Here is a 23082-nt window from a genome sequence, read left to right as displayed (position 1 = left end):
TTATACTTAATTTTAAATTAATGGAATAACTGTATAGATGTTATTTGAATAATATATTCAGATAAAAGTGTGATTAAAACTTTATCGTGGCTAAAATTTTGCAAGAAAATACAATGTATCATTGATGTCAGTCAAACCTTAATTATTTCTGGATTTGAATTAAGTTTTCTTTTATTTTTCAGTATAAACCATGTAGAAATGAATGTTATGATGCATTTTATATATGGAGGAATTTTGGACTTTCCAGACAAAGCTAATGTTGGGTGCGTATTACTTTTTAATGATTTTAAATATAGAAGTATTAGGACTTAATGGTTTCTGCTTTATTGAGCTATGTTTTAAAGTGTCAGTGAAATAAAAGCTTCACGTTTATTATTTTGCCATATCTTGTTTGTGTGTGTTGGGAATATCTAAAAACAGTAAGTCACCTTAGTTAGAAGAAAAGATGATCTAGCAACTCACAATGATAAGATTAGGAAAAGTATTTGACTTAAATTTTGTTAGGAAAACCTTATATTTGTTTGAAAAATGACAGGTTTTAAAAAAAAAAAAGAAAAAGAAAAAGAAAAATGACAGGTTTTTATAAAGTTGAATCTTTATCAAATTTGGAATAATTATCTTACTACTTTATTTTTAAATTTTAGGATTACTCTCTTAAGCAGCAAAAGAAAAGAAAAAAAAAACCCTAAAATTACTTTAAGAATATAGGTATCCTAAAAAACCACAATGGTTCTTCATTGCTCTTTAGTGAAATGCTAAGTTGCTGAAATCATACTGGAAAGTGAAATCTACCTTGCTCTTCTAATTTTTTTAATGTTCTCTTCTTTTATTGCTGTTCTAGTATCAAACAAATGAAAGCTGCTTCTTTAATTTAAATATTCATTGGTTCCTTTAATTATAAACTGATTAATATAATTTTGGAGGGGAAGTATCATAAGTCAGGGATTAAGTACTGAAGTTTTCCTGCCTGGAAATCTATATGGAATTTTATCATGCTCTTAAGGCTTGTCTGTTTCCTAACTACCTAAAGTAAGTGTGGTGCTGGGAAATACTTACCAAATGAAAGAAGCAATGGAAAGTCTCTTTGTAGGCATTTTCAATATGATAAGCATCAATTAATTACGCTTCTCCCAAGTAAGTTTTTATTGTACAAATTTGTTGCAAAGAGTTTCATAACTTTTACAGCCTTTGAAGCAGCTTCCTGAACTTTGCTATATATGTCACTGAAAATATGAGGGGAATTTGATTGAAACATCTCCAAATTTACTTCTTGTTATCTCCACTAATCAAGTCATGTAACAGTGCTTTCAACTTTTGACCCGTGTCCTTTTTATTATCCATAAAGAAAAAATATAGGGCAGAAAGTTAGAGTTAAAATAATTCAGATTATTATTTTTTTAAAACAGACTAATCAGGAAATTACTATGTATTATTTCTTGATTTTTAAACTGGAGAATTAACAGTGTATCTATTTTTATTTTAGTCAGATACTCAATATGGCCGATATGTATGGACTAGAAGGATTAAAAGAAGTAGCAATCTATATTTTAAGAAGAGATTACTGTAATTTCTTTCAGAAGGTAATTATTGAGTCTCAGAAATCTTACCCAATGCTTAAAGTCACCCATTATTACCTACTAGATTTTTTTTTCCTACTAGATTTTTAACTCTGATAGTGAATAGTGCTTTGAATCTTAAAAATATTAAGTCAATTTAACTAATGGGAACTCTGGTTAAGAAATAGCTCATATAGTATGTCTGCAAAAAAACTAATTCAGATCATCAGTAAAGTAAAATCGACATGGGGTTTATTAAAAGGATATAGGAGTATCCTTTATAATTCAAAGGTAGAAGGTATAGCTGGGACTCAGTCAGGATTTGGAACTAAGGAAGTCAGGAACCAAAGTTACCTTCTTCATTTATCAAAACACATTTATTAGAAGTGTTTCATTGGTTCTTTTTCCTGAAAGTGCTCTTCCTTCCTGTGACTTCCCTTTGTAGCATGTACTTGGGGTCGAATATATTCCTCTCAGTCTCCCCAGATAGAGTATGAATACTAACTTTTAACTTTAGTTTATGCAAACATAAATTTATTTTCTAAAGAAAGATATCATACTGTGCATTTGTACAGATCCCGTTTTGTACATTATTCTTAGATTTTCCATTGTCTTAATTTATTCTGTGACTGATAGGTTATTTATTCTTTTTAAGATTTTACTTATTTATTCACGAGAGACACAGAGATAGGCAGAGGGAGAAGCAGGCTCCATGCAGGGAGCCTGATGTGGGACTTGATCCCTGGTCTCCAGGATCGTGCCCTGGGCTGAAGGCGGCGCTAAACCGCTGAGCCACTCAGGCTACCCTATTTTTTATTTTCTAATTATGCTTTTCTACATTTTCTACAATGGTCATGTATTACTTTAGTAATAACAATCTTAACAAAATTGTTTTACATCATTCCCTTCTTATTGGGTACTTGAGGCAACAGTATGCATTGTATGAATTTTAATTAGGTAATTTAAATAATTTAACATTTAAGTTTAGATTTTTGTGTTAGGTAAGACTTTTCCTACCTCTATATAAGTTGTAGCTGAGAAAGCACTCCATGTACTAAAACAGAGCCATGAATAGTTGCATATAGCACCACCTCCACTACCACCCACTCAGGGTTTACTGAAAAAGTTAAACTTCTCAGCCACCTTTAATCAGCCATTCATTCCAGCCTCTAGAAGTAAGGGAACTAGAAGAAGGAGGGTAGTAAGTGGTATCCTCAAATATGTAGAAGGTGAAGAATTTTGATGAAAGATTTTCCTTCTCATTCATCTGCTTCCCTCATCTCCCAGCCAAGTGAAAGTTAGGAGGAAGATACAAGCATATCCTGAATAAAGATTAAAGATAGAGGGTATCTGCAATGAGGAGATATGTCTTATCTCTAACATGGACATATACCATATCTCTAAAACCAGCCCACTCTGGAGCTTCCATTAAAGAATAAAAGAAAATGGTAAGAGATTTCTTCCAAGAGCCTGGAATATGCCTTAGAAACCAGTGAGAGTATACTCTAATATGGAGATTTTTAAAGGGAGAAGCCAGTATAAGCTTGGTGATTAGGGACGATAGCTATTGTCATACATTGAAGAAGTATGGGGCGTCCACCCTACCCCAGTTATACATGGTACAATGGGCAGGAGGAGAACCCTAGTGGGTATGTGAGATTAGAGAATGCTGGTATAGGGCCAAATGATGCTGTATCCACCTAGGGAAGCATTGTGCATCATGAACCACTGGAAGAATCTTTATCCACTAAGAGACTAGGGTGAAATTCAGTCTGCTCCTAAAAGAGTCATCAGCAAAAGTCATTGACATCTTAAGTAGAGCAAACTAAGTGACGTCAACCTACTACCATGTTGCATCTGGTTAATTATATAGCCATTTATAGAATCATAGCATTACATTACATATTTTTTTGCCACCTCTTTTTTTTTTTAAGATTTATTTATTTACTTGAGAGAGTGAGAAGGGAGCACACGCAGGTGCGCGAGTGATGAGAAGGGTAGAGGGACAGAATCTTCAAGCAGATTTCCCACTGAGTAGGGAGCCCCACATAGGGCTTGATCCCATGATCCATGAGATCATGACCTGAGCCAAAATATAAGTGTCCAAGAATTGGACGTTTATAATTGACTGAGCCAGCCACACGCCCCTTTCCACCTCTTAAAAACGTATTTTAGGTAGTAATTTAAATGCACATCTTCCCAGATTCTGCAGGCAGATTTTGAATGACTAAAAGTCAGTCATCCTGTTACAAAACCCTTGGGAATTGGCATTTTTATATAATTACAATTCTCAGAGAGCTAAAGTTAACCTAAGCCAGTGGTCAGTAGACTTTTTCTGTAAAAGGCCAGATAGCAAATACTATAGGCTTTGTGGGCTATTTGTTCTCTATCACAGCTTCTGGGCTCTGCCTTCTGGAAGAAAAGCAACTATAGACAATATGTAAATGAAACAGTGTAACAGTGTTTGGATAAAACTTTATTCACAAAAACAGTGGTGAACTAGATTGGCTCACAAGTATAGTTTGCTAGTCTCTGCTTTAAGTAAGTTACTTTGTATTTTAATATTTTTTATGGAAAAAATTTTAAAGTTATACATCAATTAATGGACTTCACATTGTAAATGGTTGGTTATTCCTAAATAGAATTAGATTGCTAGACTTTTTTTAACTCTTGTGTTTACTTTTGCAGTTTTTTTAGACTCTGAGTGTTTTTGTTTATACCAGTTGTTTCTTCGCATGAGTTTGATACTCTTATCTAAAGTGGCTCAGAAAACCAAATTATTTAACTTTGTAGAATTATCTCTGTATAATCTATATAGTGACAGCCATTTCTGATTTTAGAATAACCTAGAGTACCTCCAGTTATCTTTTTTTTTTTTAAGTTTATTTATGATAGTCACACACACAGAGAGAGAGAGAGAGAGAGAGAGGCAGAGACACAGGCAGAGGGAGAAGCAGGCTCCATGCACCGGGAGCCCGACGTGGGATTCGATCCCGGGTCTCCAGGATCGTGCCCTGGGCCAAAGGCAGGCGCCAAACCGCTGCGCCACCCAGGGATCCCTACCTCCAGTTATCTTAAAGGGGATAATCAAATTGTTAATATACAAAGCAAAATATTTATATTCGATTTATTAAACACTAATATACTTTTAGGAGAATTGTATTAGAAACTCAAATAATAGCAATTCATAATTTTAAAAGTTGGAAATCACTGACCTTATTAGAAATACAATGCTGGATGCAATTCAGAAGAAGCTTCTGCTCTTCTCTGAGAGCACGGGATCTTCAGAAGGACACATTTAGAGACGATATCCATAAATTGACTGATTAGTGGTCTTTATTAAGTGTATAAACCTCGCATTACAACAAATGAATGTGTACAGAGAGAAACTGAACTCTGTTCACCCTAATAGGCAATAGATAGGCTTAGGAAATAATCCAAAACCTGAAAATAAATGATACGGGCTATATGTCACACAGAGGCTTAACACCAAGAGCAGTGAGTTGTCACTATTTATATCTACATTTTATTTGATTCTTTACTTCTGTATTTGAGCTTTTAAAAATGTGTTATATAATTATGATCTAATTAACTTCTATAATTTTGTCTGAGGTCAGTGTAGGACCTCCCCTTGCATATATACTTAGAGTTATGTTTATACGAAGTGGATTAGACCATATGGTTGCATTGCACTGAGATGTGCTAGAAATTATTATACCATTTTACAAAAAATTAAGCTAAATGTAAGCAAAGTAAGTCAGAGACAAATATCATATGACTTTACTCATATGTGGAATTTAAGAAACAAAACAGATGAACACAGGGAAAGGAAGGAAAAATAAGATGAAAACCAAGGGAGACAAACCATAAGAGACTCTTAACTATAGGAAATAAACTGAGGGTTGCTGAAAGAGAGGTAGGTAGGGGGATGGCATAACTGGCTGATGGATATTAAGGAGGGCACATGATGGAATGAATACTGGATGTTATGTGCAACTGATGAGTCCACTAAATTCTACCTCTGAAACTAATAATACATTATATGTTAACTAAATTGAATTTAAATATACACAACTGATGAATTGTTGAACACTATATCTGAGGCTAATGGAGTACCGTATGTTGGCTAATTGAATTTAAATAAAATTAAATGGAATTTAAATAAAACAAATAAAATTAAGCTAAATGAAATTAGAATAAAACTTGTAGGGGATCCCTGGGTGGCTCAGAGGGTTAGTGCCTGCCTTTGGCTCAGGGCGCGATCCTGGAGTCCCGGGATTGAGTCCCACGTCGGGCTCCTGGCATGGGGCCTGCTTCTCCCTCTGCCTACATCTCTGCCTCTCTTTCTCTCTCTGTGTCTATCGTGAATAAATAAATTTAAAAAAATCTAAAAACAAAAAACAAAAAACTTGTATGCATTCTGACACTGAGAGCTCAAATGCCATTCTATAAAACTAAAAGTTGTTAGTGATAATTTTGAAAGAACAGATTTTTGAATCATAAACATTTATTCTATAGTTTAGGTATATAAATCAGGTCATCTTTATGAACCAAACACTTTTACCTCTGTAAATTGAAAAATAATACATGTGTTGTTTTCTATCAATTTTAGCCGGTTTCCAGAAGGTTGGCGTCTGTATTACAATGCCTGATTATTGCTCATACAGTTGGAGTGGACAGTCTTTTTGCTGACTGCATGAAGTAAGTGATCTGAAGTAGTGTTGATACTATTGATGTAGGGACTTTGTTCTTCCATCTCCTAATTTTCTGAGAAATTTTGGAACTGGCCTATTTTCTTGGGCACACTATGTAGCTTAGTGCTTAACTCATTGTAACAATTGTGAGGAGAAGTATTGACTTAGATATTACTCAAGGTGCTTGGGATCAATTTTATTTTAGCTGAACCATAATTATTTATGTTAAAATCTGTGCCTATAACTCGGTGGATTTAAAATGTGTTCACAGAAAAGGAAGGATAATTAAGTCCATCAGAGAACTCACAAAATTAATTATAAGGGTTAGTCATCCACATATATGTGTACAACTTATGTCATGGAAAATAAAAGTATTATTTGAGTATCATAATTAAAAATATTTCTCTAACTCAGGATTCTTTGATTTTTTTTTAACAGATGGATTGTAAAGCATTTTGCAAGGTTTTGGTCTGAGAGAAGTTTTGCAAATGTACCTCCTGAGATTCAGAAAAGTTGTCTTAATATGTTGATTCAGTCTTTAGTAAGTATAACCTGAATATCCTTCTTTGTGTTTGTCATCAAAAAGTTTATTTGGTTTTATATAGGTACTTTCAATGTTTTAAATATAAATATAAAATTATATTATAAAAACAAGATGAGAAAAGCAATTCCAGATAACACAGAACCAGTTGAAAACCTGTCCTTAAGATTCTGTTCCCCTGTACCAGATTCATTAGTTAGGGTTCAGAGATACAGAACCACTGAGAAGTATATTTTGATTCATGAACAAAAGGAGGATGGTGCCATAGATGGAGATTGTACATTGGTATCAACAACATGGATTTTCACTCACTAAGGTAGATTGGGATATAACACTGAAACTTCTCTATGGCAACATTTCCCAAGAGGATTTACGTGGCGGCCAGTTAATTATATCGGACCATTTCATCATGGAAAAGGCAGTGCTCCTTTCTCAGTGGAGTAGACATTTGCTCTGGCTATATATTTGCTTTCCTTGCCTCCAGTGTTTCTGCTAAAACCACTATTCATGGACTTAAAGACAGCTTTTTTCACAATCATGGTATTTCACACAGCATCACTTGTGACTAATAAACTCCACAGTAAATCAAGTCTGGCAGTGAGCCGATGCTCCTGATTTCAATGGCCTTTCCATGTTTTATATCATCCTGAAACAGCTGGCTTGATAAATACCAGCTATAACCAAGTTACCAGTTACAGAAATGAGTGCTATAGTGGTGATGATATAAATACTCATTTCCCTTTTTTATTTGAATATTTGTTTATATAAACCAGTATTTGTGTATACTTTTTCTACTGTCTCATATCTCTACCATCTAATATAAGAGGCATTAATAATAGTTAATTTCATATTTCCATGTTAAAGTTATAGGATACCAAAGGGAAGCGTGAATCAGTCTGGAAACAATAAATATCACCCAAAGACAAAAAAGGGGTTTTATATCCTCTTATAGGGAAAAGGTTAGCATATTTGTTGTATAGAGGATAGTTATACTAAGTTAGGTAAAAACACAACTTTGTTATTGTTTCCATTTGAGAATTAAGTATTGTATAAAGAGAAGTGTATGGGTGCCAAGCTGACAAAGGGCAGACTACAGTGGTTTTGTAACATTGTCAGCTTGGCTCTGATGAACTATGCTTCCCAGAATTTTCCTCTTTGAATGTTTCCAGTTGAAGTGGTCCGAGAGACAATTTGGCGTGAGATTTGAAGGGTAAAAGTGAAGCAGCAGCCTTTTTTTATTTAAACACCAGGACTGTTGGGGTAGGCACTTTTATCTCATACATGTTGCTTGTTTACTGGCTCACCTTGTTGAAATGAAACAGCAGACAGGCTGCAACTGCTCCACCATGCCGTGTGTCCTTTTTTGGCTTTCGTTACCCCTCTGCTGGGGATATGTTTAGTTCCATGATGAAGGGCACCAGAATCTCCTGAAGGACATCCATCTAATCCAGGTTGGAGGAACTGAGAACTGAAATGAGTCCATTCTTGTAGGTTTTAGCTTGTGCACTTGGATGTCAGCTTGTTCTTGCTGTCCTATATCTGTCTTCCCTTAGCTGCCTTCCCTGTGGTCTTCAAACTACATCAGTAGCCAGCTCCTGCAATTGAATATGGTCAAATCCCTGTAACAGATTCATATATATATATATATTTAACTCCTAGTGGTTCTCTTTCTCTGATTGAACCCTAAATGATACATCAGACTGGGTTACATGGAAGATACATCTAAATCTAACTGGGGTAGGCCACCAGCTAGTGAGATACCATTGCAAAAAATAAATATAAATCTATATTTATGCTAATGAAGGACTGTGTAGTTTTGTTGCTTAATATTTTGGATTAGTTTCTTGATCAGTAAGTAGTTACTCCCTGTTCATGAAGGCAAACAAATGGCCTAGCTATAATTCAGTTTACTAGAAGTAGAAACATCACTTACTATTACTACTACTGTCATTATTATTTAATAGGTGTTTTTAGATCTTCACAGTTCAAAAAATACTTTCATTTTAAAAATTTTATATAAGACAGGTACCCTTATCTCTCTTTTATATATCAGAAAAGATAATCAGAGAAGTAAGTGCTTTATTTAAGTTCACAATATCAGTAAATGACAAAGCAGATATTAAAACAAATTGCTGCCATTCTATTTTTTTTGATTTTTCAACTTTTTTTTTAAATTAATTTTTATTGGTGTTCAATTTACCAACATACAGAAAAACACCCAGTGCTCATCCCGTCAAGTGTCCGCCTCAGTGCCCGTCACCCATTCCCCTCCAACACCCGCCCTCTTCCCCTTCCACCACCCCTAGTTCGTTTCCCAGAGTTAGGAGTCTTTATGTTCTGTCTCCCTTCCTGATATTTCCCAACATTTCTTTTCCCTTCCTTTATATTCCCTTTCACTATTATTTATATTCCCCAAATGAATGAGAACATACAGTGTTTGTCCTTCTCCGATTGACTTATTTCACTCAGCATAATACCCTCCAGTTCCATCCACGTTGAAAATTGCTGCCATTCTAAAGATAATATGCTAGGTCTTCACTGTGGGCAAAGATTTTTTCTGAAGAAGTGTGGACCTTGACTCCATCATTTCACAAGTTGATAGAAAAAAGGCATTTTTTTAAAAAAAGATTTTATTTATTCATGATAGACATAGAGAGAGGGAGAGAGAGAGAGAGAGAGAGAGAGAGGCAGAGACGTAGGCGGAGGGAGAAGCAGGCTCCATGCCAGGAGCCCGATGTGGGACTCGATCCTGGGACTCCAGGATCGTGCCCGGGGCCAAAGGCAGGCGCTAAACGGCTGAGCCACCCGGGGATCCCCGAAAAAAGGCATTTAAATAACTAACTAAAATACAAATTAGACTATGTGAGTACTAACATTAAGTTCAAAATATAGCATCTATTCTTGATAAAAACCCTCAACAAAGTAGGGATAGTTGGAACATACCTCTACATCATAAGGGCCATATATGAAAGACCCACAGCTAATATCATCTTCAGTGGGGAAAAACTGAGAGCCTTTCCCCTATGGTCAGGAACAAGGGTGTACACTCTCACCATTACTATTTAACATAGTACTGGAAGTCTTATCCTCAGGAATCAGACAACACAAAGAAAAAAAAAAAAGGCATCAGAATTGGCAAGGAAGAAGTCAAACTTTCCCTATTTGCAGACATCATGATACTCTATGTAGGAAACCTGAGAGTCCACCAAAAACAAAAACAAAAACAAAAAACAAAAAAAACTGCTAGAAGTAATACGTGAATTCTGCAAAGTTGCAGGTTATAAAATCAATGTACAAAAATCTGTCACATGTCTGTATATCCATAATGAAGCAGAGAAAAATCAGGGCATGGATCCCATTTGTAATTACACCAAAAACAATAATATACCTAGGAATAAACCTAACTGAAGAGGTTAAAAGGTCTGTACTCTTAAACTATAGAACACTTATGAAAGAAATTGAAGAGGACACAAAGAAAAGGAAAAATATTCCACAATTGTGGATTGGAAGAATAAACATTTTTTTAAAAGATTTTATTTATTCATTCATGATAGACCTAGAGAGAGAGAGAGAGGGGCAGAGACACGGACACAGGCAGAGGGAGAAGTAGGCTTCATGCCGGGAGCCCAACGCGGGACTCAATCCCGGGACACCAGGATCGTGCCCTGGGCCAAAGGCAGGTGCTAAACCGCTGAGCCACCCAGGGATCCCCCAAGAATAAACATTTTTAACTGTCTATACTACCCAAAGCAATGTCCACATTTAATGCAATCCCTATCAAAATATCACCAGCATTTTTCACAAAGCTAGAACAAACAATCCTAAAGTTTGTGTGGAACCACAAAAGCACAAAATCCTGAAGAAAGAAAACAAAACAAAAGACATCACAATTCCAGATTTCAAGCTAAATTACTAAGCTGTAATCATCAAGACAGTATGGTACTGACACAAAAATAGACACATAGATCAATGGAATACAATAGAGCACCCAGAAGGGGACCCACAACTATATGGTCAATTGATCTTTGACAAAGCAGGAAAGAACATCCAATGGGAAAAAGAAAGTCTCTTCAACAAATGGTGTTGAGAGCAGCAACATGCAGAAGAATGGAACTGAACCATTTTCTTATATCATACACAAAAATAAATTCAAAATGGATGAAAGACCTGAATGTGAGACAGGAAATCATCAAAATCTTTGAGGAGAACACAGGCAGTGGCCTCTTTGACCTCAGCTGTAGCAAATTCTTCCTAGACATGTGTCCAGAGGCAAGGAAAACAAAAGCAAAAAAAAAAAAAAAAAAAAAGAACTATTGGGACTTCATGAAGATAAAAAGCTTCTTCATAGCAAAAGAAACAAGCAAGAAAACTAAAAGGCCCTTTATGGAATGGGAGAAGATATTTGTAAATGACATATCAGATAGAGTTAATATCCAAAATCTATAGAGGACTTATCAAACTCAACACCCCAAAAAACAATCTAGTTAAGAAATAGGCAGAAGACATGAATAGACAATTTCCTAAAGAAAACATGACTAACAGACACATGAAAAGATGCTCAACATCATTATCAGGGAAATACAAATCAAAACCATGATGAGTTACCACCTTGCACCTGCCAGAATGGCTAAAACTAGCAATATAAGAAACAACAGGTGTTGGCAAGGATGCAGAGAAAGGGGAACCCTCTTACCCTGCTTGGTGGGAATGCAAGCTGGTATAGCCACTCTGGAAGATAGTATGAAGGTTCCTCAAAAAGTAAAAAATAGAACTACCCTACAATCCAGCAATTGCACTACTAGGTATTTACCCAAGGGATAAAAAAAAATACAGACTTGAACAGGTATATGCAGCCTGATATTTATGGCAGCATTATCAATAATAGCCAAACTATGGAGAAAGCCCAAATGTCCATCAACTGATGAGTGGATAAATAAGATGTATATATACACAATGGAATATTACTCAGCCATCAAAAGAATGAAATCTTGCCATTTGCAATGACATGGATGGAGCTAGAGTGTATTGTGCTAAGCAAAATAAGTCAGTCAGAGAAAGACAAATACTGTATGCTTTCACTCACATGGAATTTAAGAAACAAAACAGATGAACATAAGGGGCAAAAAAAAAAAAAGGAAAACTATAAGAGACTCGTAAAAACAGAACAAACTGTGGGTTGATTGAGGTAGGTGGGGGTGGGCTAGATATGTGATGGGTAATTATTAAGGAGGGCACTTGATTTGATGAGCAGGTGTTGTATGTTAGTGATGCATCACTGAATTATGTTCCTGAAACCAATATTGAACTGTATGTTAGCTACATAGAATTTAATAAAAATTTGAAAAGGAAAAAAGTTCCGTGTTCTAATTTATCCTGGTAACCCCAGTTTAGGCCATGCAATATGAATTGTCAAATAGGTAAATAAATGAATGGATAAATATGTTATAATTCAGGTATGTACTGGGATCACAGAGGTAAAAACAATTGATTCTGATTAGAAGGATGAGAGCAGTAATTTGAGATGAAGCTGAAGTGAGGATAATTTCAAAATAACAGAAGTACATTAGGATATTCCTGACAAACTTCTAAATTATACCAGAGAGCTGGTGGCAGGCAGTTCCAATATTCTGCTGTTACTGGAATGAGAAGAGGTAAGTCTGGGGAGAGGGTAAGGCCAGATTGGGAGGGATCTTAACTAGATGTCTTGTTAAAAAGTCTATTTTTTACAAGTGGTAAGTATGTGAATTTAATTGAAGAATAAGCCCTCCAAACTATGCCTCTACCTCTGTTACAATATTTTATTTTTTTTTAATTTTTATTTATTTATGATAGTCACACACAGAGAGAGAGAGAGAGAGAGAGAGAGAGAGAGAGAGAGGCAGAGACACAGGCAGTGGGAGAAGCAGGCTCCATGCACCGGGAGCCTGACGTGGGATTCGATTCCGGATCTCCAGGATCGCGCCCTGGGCCAAAGGCAGGCACTAAACCGCTGCGCCACCCAGGGATCCCTTTTTTTTTTCTTTTAATTTTTATTTATTTATGATAGTGACAGAGAGAGAGAGAGAGAGAGAGAGAGAGGCATATAACTCTAGTTAGGTTCTTATAAACTTTATGAATGTTCATTTTTTCCTTTCACAATAGATGAAAAGGTAAACATCAGAATAGCCAAATATCCAGTGGCCTTTGGTATCTTGGTGATTATAATGAATATGCGAAATTATGTCTTTCTTTGTGAATAGTCAAGCTTTAAGAAACATTAACTTCATAAACTCTTCATATTTTATCAGTAAAATATACTTAGCTTTTGATTTTAAAAAATAGGATATTTTTAAGCAGTGCTGGGAAAACTGGACAACTACAAGTGAAAGAATGAAACTGGGCCAGTTTCTAACACAAAAATAAACTCAAAAGGGATTAAAGACCTAAATGTGGAACCTGAAACCATAAAAATTCTAATGGAGAACATAGGCAATAATGTGTCTAACAGGGTCATGGCAACATTTTTCTAGATAGGTCTCCTCAGGCAAGGGAAACAAAAGCAAGAATAAATTACTAGGACTACATCAAAATAAAAAGGTTTTGCACAGTGAGGGAAAGCATCACAAAAACAAAAAAACAACGCAACCTACTGAGTCAGAGAAGATACTTGCAAGTGATATATCCAATAAGGGGTTAATATCCAAAATATATGAAGAACTTCTACAGCTCAACATCAAAAAACAAACAGTCCAATTGAAAAATGGGCAGAAGACCTGAATAGGCATTTTTTCCAAAGAAGACATACAAATGGCTAACAGACACATGAAAAGATGCTCAGTATTACTAATTATCAGGGAAATGCAAATCAAAACCAGAATTAGATATCATTTCACACCAGGCAGAATTACTAGTTACTAAAAAGATAAGAAATAACCAGTGTTGGAGAGGATGTGGAGAAAAAGAAACCCTCATGCACTATAGGTAGGAATGCAAACTGGTGCAGGCACTGTGGAAAACAGTATAGAGATTCCTCAGAAAATTAAAAACAGAAATACCATATGGTCCAGTAATTCCACTGCTGGATATTTACCCAAAAGAAAATGAGAACACTGATTCGAAGAAGATATGCACCTCTGTGTTTATTGCTACATCATTTACAATAACTAAGATATGGAAGCAACCTAAATGTCCATTGATAGACAAATGGATAAAGATGATATACAGACATACACACACACTTACAGGAATGTTAGGCAGCCATAAAAAGGATGACAATGTGAATGGACCTAGAAGGGATTATGCTAAGTGAAATAAGTCAGACTAAGAAAACCAAATGCCATATGATTTCACTTATATTTGGAATCTAAAAAAAATGAATAAATTTTTAAAAAGCAAGATCAGACCTATTGGGGGTCGCTAGAAGGAAAGGATAAGAGGATAAGCAAAATGGGTAAAAGGGAGTGGTTGATACAAGCTTCTAGTCATGGAATGAATAAGTCATGAGAATAAAAGGCACAGTTTAGGGAGTATAGTCAGTGGTATTGTAATAGCATTGCTTGATGACAGATGGGAGCTACACTATGGTGAGCATAACAATGTTTAGGAAAATTGGATCGTTATGTTGTACACCTGAAATTAATGTAACATTGTATGTCAACTATATTCAAAAATTTTTATAGAATATTTTTAATTTTTTCAAATTTAAAATGGAAATAAGTTATTCAAAAAGTGAAAGAGCAGGTGATCTTTGTAGTCTCCTTTAGTTCTAATTCAGTTCAGGTACATGTGCTATGGTGGGCACTTTACTCCATTGGTGACATGACCAACACTGTCATATACCAAGGGAGATAAGAAAATGCTGCATTGAACTATATTTTGAGGGTTTTGTTTGTTTTTTATTAATTTGAGAGACTTTAAGGTTTTTCTCTTTCTTGATCAATTTGCAGCAGTTCAGTAAGATGTGATGTATGACCATTGCTTTTGAGAAGAGAAAGCAGGGTGGAGGCATGAGTATAAGAGAGAGGTGTCAGAAAAGTTATGATTTTATAATGTGTAATTACTTGAACTATTTCAAAACATTAAATTTTTCTGTGTCAAAATACTTTAAGCCCTTTATTTTTTTTAAAGATTTTTTTATTTATTCATGAGAGACAGAGAGAGAAGCAGAGATACAGGTAGAGGGAGAAGCAGGCTCCCTGCAAGGGTCTGATGTGGGACTCGATCCCAGGACCCCAGGATCATGACCTGAGCCAAAGGCAGATGCTCAACCACTGAACCACCCAGGTGCCCTGTTTAAGCCCTTTAAAACAAATTATGAAGAGTTTTTAAATTTAGGAAAGTTAAAACAAAAGTAGGTATGGGCATGGTCCCTAGGGTGAAAAACCAAAGTTATATATATTATGCTATTAGTCCTAAGGCCAAAGGATAGCTTAAGACCTATTTGATTGGGATCCCTGGGTGGCGCAGCGGTTTGGCGCCTGCCTTTGGCCCAGGGCGCGATCCTGGAGACCCAGGATTGAATCCCACGTCGGGCTCCCGGTGCATGGAGCCTGCTTCTCCCTCTGCCTATGTCTCTGCCTCTCTCTCTCTCTCTCTCTCTCTCTCTGTGTGACTATCAAAAATAAATAAATAAAAAATTAAAAAAAAAGACCTATTTGATTAATGCAGTATCATAAGGATTAGGAAATGATATGAATCATAGTGTTTTTTCAGTATAGGATATTAAGACAACCAGGAAGCTAGCTGGAAAAATTTTAAGTTGGATCTATTCTTCATATCCTGGTATGCCAGCGATATATTCCAAATAGATCAAAGGTTTGAATATGAAGGGGAAAAAAATTAAAATACTACAATAAACTCTGGGAGAATTATAACCTTGGCAGGTGAGTAGAGATATACAATTCAGAAGCCTTAAATATTTTTGATTACATAAAAATGGAAGATTTCTATGTAGTAAAAATGACCATATGCAAAGTCAAAAGACAAATCACAGTTCATATCATACTTTTGATTCTAATTTTCCTAATATAGAGGATTTCTACAAGTTGATTATTAAAAATAGGGCAAAATTAGATCATTTGCAAAGAAAATACAAACACTTCTTAATTTGATGAATAAATCTCACTTCATTTAAGAGAAATGGACATGAAAATTACAATATCAAACCATTTTCTATCTTTTAGAATGAAAATAAGTAGTATAACTTTTGCTGTGTTTTTCACACTTTTTGACTGCGACTAGGAATTTCTTTTTTACATTGTAACCTAGTACACTCAAACATACAAAACTGAAACAAGTTTTACAAAAGAATACTTACTATTATTACACGATGTACTGATATTTCCTATTTTTCTCTTTTCTCTCCGTTTTGTTTTCTAATGCTGATCATAAGCCACGAAAAATATTTCCCTAGGTTGCTAGGAGAGAAATCTGCAGTTTGGAAAACAGTTCTTTATTGAATATATATTGGCAGTGTTTAGGATACTTCTGGTGCCCCACCTCATATCCTCTTGGCCAATGTGTGAACTCCAGCCATTGCTGCAGGATCCAGCTGCATATGCGTGCCGTCCAACAGCACTTTCCCTCAGGCACATCACATATTTCTCACTTTCTGTCCTAAGGCTTCACTATCACTCCACAAAGGGTACCTACAACTCAGTAATTCTGGCATGCAAACCTGGAAGTAGAAGGAAATTAACACCACAGGGGATAAGCCTTGACTAATGGGAGATGGGAGCCAGTGGTTAAATGTTTCCTTGTTTTGTCCCTTGGGCGGAATAATTCAAAGTGCATTCTCTGTGGCTCTTCAGAGGGTCCCCAGGAAGATTGAGCCCCAGTTGCCTGTAATAGTGAATGCTATATTAGTGCTCATCAGACTTCAGTATATACACAAAACACTTCAGAATCTTGGTTACAGGGCAGCCTGGGTGGCTCAGCAGTTTAGCGCCACCTTCAGCCCAAGGCGTGATCCTGGAGACCTGGGACCGAGTCCCACGTCGGACTCCCTTCATGGAGCCTGCTTCTCCCTCTGCCTGTGTCTCTGCCTCTCTCTCTCTGTGTGTCTCATGAATAAATAAATAAAATCCTTTTTTAAAAAAAAAAAGAATCCTGGTTACATGTATATTCTTATTCAATAAGTCAGAGGTAGAGCCTGTGATTCTATTTCTAACAAGCTCCAAGTGATGCAGATGCTGTGGCTCACACTGAGTTGTAAGGAGCTAGAAAACATACCCTTTCTTTGGCTTTCCCTCCTCTGTTTCACTCTTCTAATGCCTCAGATTCTCTTGGGATCACTTCCCAAAATAAACTATCTTCATATAAGCCTATTTCTCAGACTCAGGGTTCAGGCAGAACTTAGGCCAAAACAAATAGTATTGACCCAGCAATTCTGTTTCTAGGAATTTATCCTGTAGAAATATTCACATCTGTGTGAAATAATTTCATCTACAAGATATTTTGTTACAACATTGTAACAGCAAAAAATTAGAAACAATGTAAATCTACGTAGAGGATTGGTTGAATGACATATCCATATTGTGGGCTAGTGCTAGCTGTTAAAAAAATAAAAAGGCTCTTCATCATATTCAGATTAGAAAAATATTTAGGATGGACACTGAGTTTGAAGGACAAGGTAGAGAGTATTATGCATATTGTTGCCTCATTTGAGTAAAATTAAGGCAATATTACATATATTTCTTGGGTGAGTATGTATGAAATAGCTTTGGAAAGATGCAGAAAATAAATAATATTAATTGGGAGGAGGGAAAATGGGTGGCTTGGGGAAGGAAAAGGAAAGAAACTTAGTACTGCCCTTTATATATTAAAGTTTGGAGCATATGTTATATTAACTATTGGATTAAAATTTTATATATTTGGTCTAGAAAAGTATTACATTTTCTTCCTTTGAACTCTAACATTTAATGTTGTATATTCAGATCTGCATGGAATAAGATCACATACCACTTATATTATCATTTATTTCCATATTTTGGTTTTCCAGTAGGTTCCAACCTAAATTATTATAACTATGTATCTGTATTTTTTAAAAGTTATCAAAAAATTATAGCACATGACATTATGTGTATAGTAAGCACTTTGTAGACACTTACCACGTTTATTTGAATACCCTACATTTGGCTTCACCACCAGAACAATCCCTACAGTAGAGCAAATTGGACTTACTGCCTAAAAGCACAGTTATTCAGGATGTCATAAAGGAGAAAAGGATGATGGTATCAAAAAAAAAAGAATTATATCAATGTATGATTTTTTTTACTCTAATAAGGCAAGGAATTATATAATATATTTTAAAAGAATTCTTGGTAAGTGGGTAAAATGTTAAAAAGTTTTGTTCAAGGATTAAACTTAATTCAGCTTAGGAATTCACATATAGACTGTCACTCTCTGATGATGCTAAGAAATGAAGAAATATTTGAGGGTCTACTATAACCCAATTCTATACTAGGCCCTGGGGATATAGTGGTGAGCCAAAACAGACATGGTTTTATGCTCAGTAAACATACAGCCTAGTGAGAAAGACAGATATTAATCAAGTAGTTGTGTTCATGATCAAATAATTACAAAGGAATCAATTACCCAAAAGAAAAGGGACAGTTCTCTGATGGCATGTGTAAAAGGAATCTGACGTAGGGCCAGAGATGAGGGAAGATAGAGTTGAGATCTGAAACATACAGAGGGTGTGCAAAGTTTACATCATGCAGCCTATGTTGAGGATTTCAGCCTGTCACTTCCAGATTTATCAGTTATTTATTGTTCTGTAACAAACTACTCCAAAACTAAGAGATTTAAAATTATAATTATTTCTCACAATTCTGTGGGTTGACTGGGTGATTCTTCTAATTCTTCCTGAGTTCATTCTGCAACTGCTTTCAGCTGGTGGCTAAGTTGGAGCTTGGGTTTCTACTCTATAGGGTCTCCTTACCCATCTTCTTCATGGCCTTGTGGTCCCACAATTGCAACAGCATAAAGACAGAATCCGCAGGGCTTCTTAAAAACCTTGGCTCTGGAACTTGCACAGTGCCACTATTTGTGTAAGCAAGTGAAAAGGCCAGTCTAGATTCAAGGAATGAGTAAATAAATTCCAAAGAATTTTTACAGATGAAGCTACAAAGAATTTGTGGCCATGTTTTTTCAGTCTACTACAATCTATCAGGTTTAAATAACTGTTAAGCAGTTATTTACTAAGGATTGTTTTAAGAACTAGAAATCAAATATGAATAAGATACAGTAATGTGTATGTTGCCATTTTTTCCTTTTCCTTGGAGCACATAGTATTTGTAAATTGTCATTCTACTAGAGAGATCAGTATTCATGAATATTTTTTTCCTGTGGTATAAAAATGAATCAACATTAAATGAATAAAATATAGAGTCTTACCTAATTAGAAGGAGAAAGAAAATCACTGGAGAATATAAGTAATTTTTAGCCTTTCTAAATTTGTAATAACATGTATTTTATAGTCAGAAAAGAAGGTTTTGTCAGTGTAGGCATACAGTTATGAATGATATCTATAAGCACAAAAACTAATTTAATAGTCAAAATCTCAGAGAGGTCAAGTTTTTCTTTGTAGTTATATCTCTGCTCTCAGGCTTGTTTTAGTCATCTTTTAGAGGTAGTTTATTCCCAGCTCAAAGTTTGCCCTTTTGGATAATTCTGAATGGATGAATAAATAAGTATTTTAAGTAATGACAAAGACATTTGCTACCTGGAATTTTGGGATTTTTTTTGCAGGAAACATCATAAGAAAAGTATTTTTGTAGAAAGTTATATTATGAATAGTAATCTAACTTTTTTCCAATTTTTAAAAAATTATAAGAATGATGAGAATGCTGCTTTTCTTCTGATGGAAAGCGACAGGCTAATCATCAGTTTACCCAGAGTGAAGTGGACAGAAGTAGCACTGACTATGGCATCTCAGCTGCAAGAAGAATGTATTGCATTTATTATAAAAAATTTCTCCACGATCATTCAAAGTGAAAATTTTGCTCTTCTCTTACAGGTAATGTGTCTAAAATTATATCCTATATTTAGCCCCATCTTTGTGTTCTGATTACAATTATGTAAGAGTTTTTAAATGCAGGTTGCCTTTGATTAAATTAGTGTGACTTAAATAAATTCCATAGCAGATGGCATGCTTGTATAGGATTTAGAGCAATGATGGACAGGATTTTTGGCTCACAAGATAATGAAGGCAGGAGGGGACAGGTTTGAGTGCACTGGCAAGATAGAATGTAACTCTGGCCAGCAGTGGCCCTCAATTAGCATAAGCCATATTTTAGAAATCAGTCAAAAAGATATTGTTTTGTCAGTAATACAGTTATGATCCATGCAAAATTCTCAGTTTTACTGGGGACTCACTATTCCTAAGTTTAGTTATTGAATAAAGAATTTTGATTATTTCTAGTTCCATTTTTGGGACTATTTTGGCTCCTAGGAACAGTGTGTGCATGTGTGTGTGTGTGTGTGTGTCTACAGATTTTTTTTAAAGGAAAAAGATTTTTATAATAACGGCTATGATTATAATTATGTGATTATAATTATTATTAACAGAGGAAATAAGATTTCTGGTTGACTGCATATGGCCAGTTATGATGAATGGCCTATTGTTAAGCCAGACTTTCACATTTCTTACACATTTTACATGTATTCCTATTAAATATAAATTTCTGTGTTTTGTAGTCACAAGCAATGAGCAGCACAGCTGATCTATTGGACAAAATTTTAAAAGCAATTGAAGAAAATATTACCACTGAGAATAGTTGCTCTCTTCTAATGGCTTTGGACATGTTACTGAACTCTGACAATACAAAGGAAATGGTATTGAAAATGATAAAGTTCATTTAAATGATATAATATTGAATTGTTTCAAGACTTTAAAATATATGCCCATTTTAAATGTTGCATGGTTCATTGAAACTAGGTGATGGGGGTTGGTTATAGGCTCTAGTTTTGTATCTGCTTAGAGCTTTTTATTAAATAAAAAATTTTAAATTTCATTTACTTCTCAATAGACTTATTGTAAAAGTTCAGAACTTGGCATTTGACTCACTAATTCTAAAGTTAGTTTGGTACTAACAATATTAATTGGTACAGCATAACTTGTATTTCTCCCCTGTCACTATTAAATTGCCTAAATATAAAACTTACAGAAAATTTTAAATAATTTTTTAGAATTTTCAATACTCCTTGTTTTTTATTTTTATAGTATATTTTAATTCCTTTACATCTTCAGAAAAAATCATATTTAAAATTGGATTGACTAAGAAAAAGCAAAATTAAAATATTATTTTTAAATGTAATTAGTGTTAGCTTATTGCAAATTATTGACATTTTGTATTTGTTTAACAAGAATGATAAAAATTTCATCATATTTATTACTATTACATAGAGTATTTGACCTTGTAATGTCATAGTTGACTTACTGTAGAAGGTATTCATGTAAAGGCCATTGGTGATTTAAAATAATGTTTGGTTGAAAGGATAAGGTTTAGCTTCGTGTTCACTATAAAATTCTGTTTTTGAAGAGTAAGCCTTCATAAATAACATGTACTCGACGATTTTAAAAATCTAAGTGATGACATCATTGATCTAGCTTAGGAGTAAGTAGATTCGGAAAGGAATAATGACTGGTTGCTATGACAGTGTGGCTCTCACCAGCTGCTGATTTGTTGCTTGAACACAGGGTTTTACGTGCAAGATCCAGGCTCTGCGTGATAAGCTGTGGATCTTCCTGGTTCAGTCTTTCTATGCTGTTCGTCACACAGAAAGCTGGAAGCTGATGAGCACAGATGATCAACAGAAAATCCAAGCAGGTATGTTAGCCTTGGGATTTTTTATTCTTATTTTATGATCTTTGTGCAAGAGATATTTTGAGAGGATGCTAATAAGTGGTAGGATTAACATTGTTTGCTTCTGTTCAATAATAGCTTGCTAATTGAAACTAGTGATAGTATGTTTAGGCAGTTTTAATAAATCATGCTTTGCTGTTCTTAAAAAATGACTCATTTCCTTTACATATATGTTTATCAGTTTTTAACCCTACTCTATATTAGCAACAATATTCCAGCCAAATTTGCTTAAAAAGCATTCTTATGAAGAGATTAGAAGTATAGGAAATGTAATCCACATAGAACATATTACTAAACATACTTTCTCTTCCTTTTTAAATATATTTTGTCATAGAGCTTTTCCGTGTTTTGTATAATGTATCATTTCTTGTGGTTTTGTCTAAATTAGATGGCTTTATTTCACAATTGATTGATTCAGTGATACAATGTGTGCTATTGCGGAGTGTCCCTCAGGAGCTGCACAGTGGTCTCTGACATTTAATAGGTACCATTTGAAATGTTACCATTAAACAAAAGATGTATATTGCTCAGAATATATGTTTGTTTCAAAAACATTAAGATAAAAATTTTGAGGGTGTGGAACTAAAAATGGCTTCATGACTATTTTTGGGTTTAAGCAGGTGCCTTAGAAAAAATATTTGCAGATTCAGCAAGTATACTTTTAAAAACATTCTAGGAGACTCTATTTTAGGAAGCGAACATTTTGCACTATAAAACATGAAAGCCATATGTGATATATTTCTTGATAGTACATAGATATGTTAAATTCTTTAATGGAATAGTCAGAATATGATTTGCTCTGTTTTGCATTTTGAGCATAACATGATAGTGTAGCTAGATGTGAACTGAAGAGCACTTTTCAAAGACATTCCAACAAAATAATGAAAGAACAAAATCATGAAATAATGAAAATCTCAAGGTCTTCAGGAATTTGAGATTTTTTCTTGTAACTATTTCTGTACTGATTTTTAGATGACAGTTAATTTTTACTATGAAATTATTCAATATGAAGAAATAGGATAAGATCAGCATTCCATGAGTAGGTGTCATTCAACTCTCTTCTGATTGGTAGTAAACTTTGTTTTTCTTCATTTTAAAGGATTTCATAGTTAAGTTATGCCTTAAACAATGTTCTTTATTTTAATTCTATAAGATGTTAATTAAAAATAATGCAAATACATATAAGTACACACATATGTAAAACAAAATTATTGGTAATTGTACTAATTGTCAAAAAGAACTTTTCAATCTATCCTATCAGCGTAATAATATTTTTTTAATCTTCAGTATGCTGAATTATAATGAGTCCTGACTTACGGATAGTTACTGCATTGGGAAACCCCAGAAAAAGGAGTGATTCTAGGTTGTCTTTGTTATAGCATTTCTTATAGTCTAATTGAGTTACTGACCTTTGGGAGAAATCCTATATTAATTTCTTTTTGTAT

The 23082-nt window shown here is 34.7% G+C and overlaps 1 protein-coding gene across 7 annotated transcripts in view; it reads left to right on the top strand.

Annotated features, from left to right (window-relative positions):
• The window catches only part of BTBD8 (BTB domain containing 8), a 93575-nt gene that overhangs the window by 57307 nt on the left and 13186 nt on the right, over positions 1 to 23082 (top strand). For 4 of the 7 annotated variants that reach the window (XM_025996492.2, XM_072754628.1, XM_072754627.1 and 1 more), the window contains 7 exons: positions 183 to 263; positions 1484 to 1580; positions 6169 to 6257; positions 6689 to 6791; positions 19606 to 19788; positions 20469 to 20606; positions 21472 to 21601. In XM_025996492.2, coding sequence (XP_025852277.2) covers positions 183 to 263; positions 1484 to 1580; positions 6169 to 6257; positions 6689 to 6791; positions 19606 to 19788; positions 20469 to 20606; positions 21472 to 21601 — 821 coding nt within the window. The remainder of the gene's footprint in view (positions 1 to 182; positions 264 to 1483; positions 1581 to 6168; positions 6258 to 6688; positions 6792 to 19605; positions 19789 to 20468; positions 20607 to 21471; positions 21602 to 23082) is intronic. The other 3 variants (XM_072754630.1, XM_072754631.1, XM_072754632.1) reach the window with 1 other exon arrangement.

Source organism: Vulpes vulpes, chromosome 3, assembly GCF_048418805.1.
Source record: "Vulpes vulpes isolate BD-2025 chromosome 3, VulVul3, whole genome shotgun sequence".
Lineage (NCBI taxonomy): Eukaryota > Metazoa > Chordata > Mammalia > Carnivora > Canidae > Vulpes > Vulpes vulpes.
The sequence above is the reverse complement of the archived record's forward strand: the minus strand, read 5'-3'. Positions and strand labels throughout refer to the sequence as shown.